The sequence below is a fragment of the Rutidosis leptorrhynchoides genome, chromosome 7, assembly GCF_046630445.1.
Source record: "Rutidosis leptorrhynchoides isolate AG116_Rl617_1_P2 chromosome 7, CSIRO_AGI_Rlap_v1, whole genome shotgun sequence".
NCBI classification, from domain to species: Eukaryota; Viridiplantae; Streptophyta; class Magnoliopsida; order Asterales; family Asteraceae; genus Rutidosis; species Rutidosis leptorrhynchoides.
In genome coordinates this window covers 89,160,204-89,162,801 of record NC_092339.1, presented here as the reverse complement: position 1 = coordinate 89,162,801, position 2,598 = coordinate 89,160,204, and the positions used below count along the sequence as shown (strand labels likewise).

Sequence of the window (2,598 nt, the reverse complement as noted above, 5' to 3'; positions counted from 1 at the left end):
TATTAGTATGTAAAAGTTAAATTATGAGTACTCACGTATCAATATTGAGATTCAATATTGCAGGAAAGGTACGTAGACGCAACGGACATGATAAACACTATATTGACCTCACGAGCATACCCATGAACCATACTCAATCACCTTCATAGCTATAACCCATAATTTCCTTAATCCTTTCCTACTCGAAAAATAATTTCGAAATCACTCGGACAGCACTCCGTCGTAATATTTTATGTATACTAATAATATCTTGAAATAATACGGAGTAAATATATATATGTAAATCGATTTAGAGAGTTTAGAGAAAAATATTTTCAAGTTTCTATGAAATAATGAAACCTATTGAATTCTATTTATAATAGATTTTTGAATTATTAAAGTGAATTATTAAAGTATGAATTATTAAAGTGAATTATTAAAGTATGAATTATTAAAGTGAATTATTAAAGTATGAATTATTAAAGTTAAAGTAAAGTAAAAATAAAGTAAAGGTAAAGTTTAAGTATAGTAAAAGTATAAAACTATGTACGTATAATACGCGTATAAATATATATAATATTAATTTAAATCGTTATATATATATATATATATATATTTAATAAAATAAAATATAAATATCGTTATCTTTATCATATTAGTTAAGTAATGAGTTGTCAAAAGTGGTTCTAAATATTTATAAAAGTTATATACGTTTTAATAATAAAGTTCTTTTTAAACTGAAAACGATTTTGTACGTTTGAAACTAAATAGATCAATCGAGTCTTTATGAGATTCAATCTTCCACTATCCTTTGTCTAGTTCTCAATGATTGACAATTTGTTCTTATTTATAAATCACTTTACCATTTTCCGAATATTGTTAAAATGAAAAGATTTCTCAAATCAACGTGGGCCTTTCAACAGAGACTTGTAATCATAATTCAATATATCTGATAGTTCAATCATTTGATCTTATCTTCTAATTCCATTGATAAACATTTTAAAATAGATACAATCATATAAAGTATTTAATCTAATATTTTATTTACGTTTCAAGTTATAATATATATACACATATACATATATAATCATATTCGTTTAATGGTTCGTGAATCGTTGGAACTTGGTCGAGGTTGAATGAATGTATGAACATAGTTTAAAATTCTTGAAATTTAACTTAACAAATATTGCTTATCGTGTCGAAAACATATAAAGATTAAAGTTTAAATTTGGTTGGAAATTTCCGGGTTGTCACATAGTGTAGCCTATTTACTACTATATGTTGATGACATTATTCTCACGGCTTCCTCAGCGAATCTTCTGAGGCAGATTATTTCTTCGCTTGCCAAAGAATTTTCCATGACAGATCTTGGACCGCTTAATTATTTTTTGGGGATTTCAGCCACTCGTAATTCACAGGGCATGTTTCTTTCTCAACGAAAATATGCACTTGATATCTTAGATCGGGCTGATATGTCTAATTGTAAGTCATGCCGCACTCCTGTTGATACACAGTCCAAACATGGACCTAATGGGCCTCCAGTCTCGGACCCCACTTTATACCGTAGCTTGGCAGGTGCTCTTCAGTATCTAACCTTTACCCGACCTGACATTACGTACGCGGTTCATCAATTGTGTTTATTCATGCATGACCCACGAGAACCTCACTTCAATGCTCGTAAACGTGTGTTGCGTTATGTTCGTGGGACTGTTGATAATGGGCTTCAGATTTTTCCGTCTTCCACCTCGAAACTCATTGCTTACTCTGATGCAGATTGGGGAGGTTGTCTTGATACTCGACGCTCTACATCCGGGTATTGTGTATTCCTTGGTGATAATCTTTTATTCTGGTCTTCTAAAAGACAGGCAACCGTCTCGCGCTCAAGTACTGAAGCTGAATATCGAGCAGTTGCCAATGCTGTTGCTGAGACATGTTGGATACGCAACTTACTTCGTGAGCTTCACTCACCTCTTTCTCATGTTACTTTGGTTTATTGTGATAACGTGAGTGCGGTTTACCTTTCGAACAACCTGGTCCAACACCAACGCACAAAACACATTGAGATTGGCATACATTTCGTGCGTGATAAGGTTGCTACAGGTGACATCTATGTGCTTCACGTCCCGACTACTTCTCAGTATGCTGATATCTTTACTAAGGGACTTCCTACTCAATTATTTACGGACTTTAAATCCAGTTTGAACGTTCGTTCTTTACCTCCCGTTCTAACTGCGGGGGCGTATTAGTGTGTATATATATGTAATATATGTATTTGGGTTTAGCCCATACTTAGTTTGTATTTACTTATGAGAAGCCCATGTACTATTTGTATATATTGACATAATGAGTATTGTGAATGCATTCGAATATTAATTGATTTTAGAAATCACATTATCTTTGAAAAATGCCCGACATATATTCGATAAAAGTTTGAAAATGAGTTAGACATTCGTGTCCTAATCAATAACAATTTTCTTGAAATACATGATCAAGTAATGATGGCTTTCTAGAAAAAAGCTAAATTAAAGGGATTATGTTGTAAATGAGTGCGATGTGAAATAACCACTTAATCAATATGAGTGTTGTTTGGAATGTTGGCAACCATTTGAAATTCATGCC

At 32.3% G+C, this 2,598-nt stretch overlaps 1 protein-coding gene across 1 annotated transcript; it reads left to right on the top strand.

Moving 5' to 3' along the window:
- The first annotated feature begins 1,337 nt into the window (after positions 1–1,337).
- On the top strand, positions 1,338–2,225 carry LOC139859420 (uncharacterized mitochondrial protein AtMg00810-like). Its single transcript, XM_071848213.1, has one exon. It carries the CDS (start codon positions 1,338–1,340, stop codon positions 2,223–2,225), a length of 888 nt encoding a protein of 295 aa, XP_071704314.1.
- The last annotated feature ends 373 nt before the right edge of the window (positions 2,226–2,598 follow it).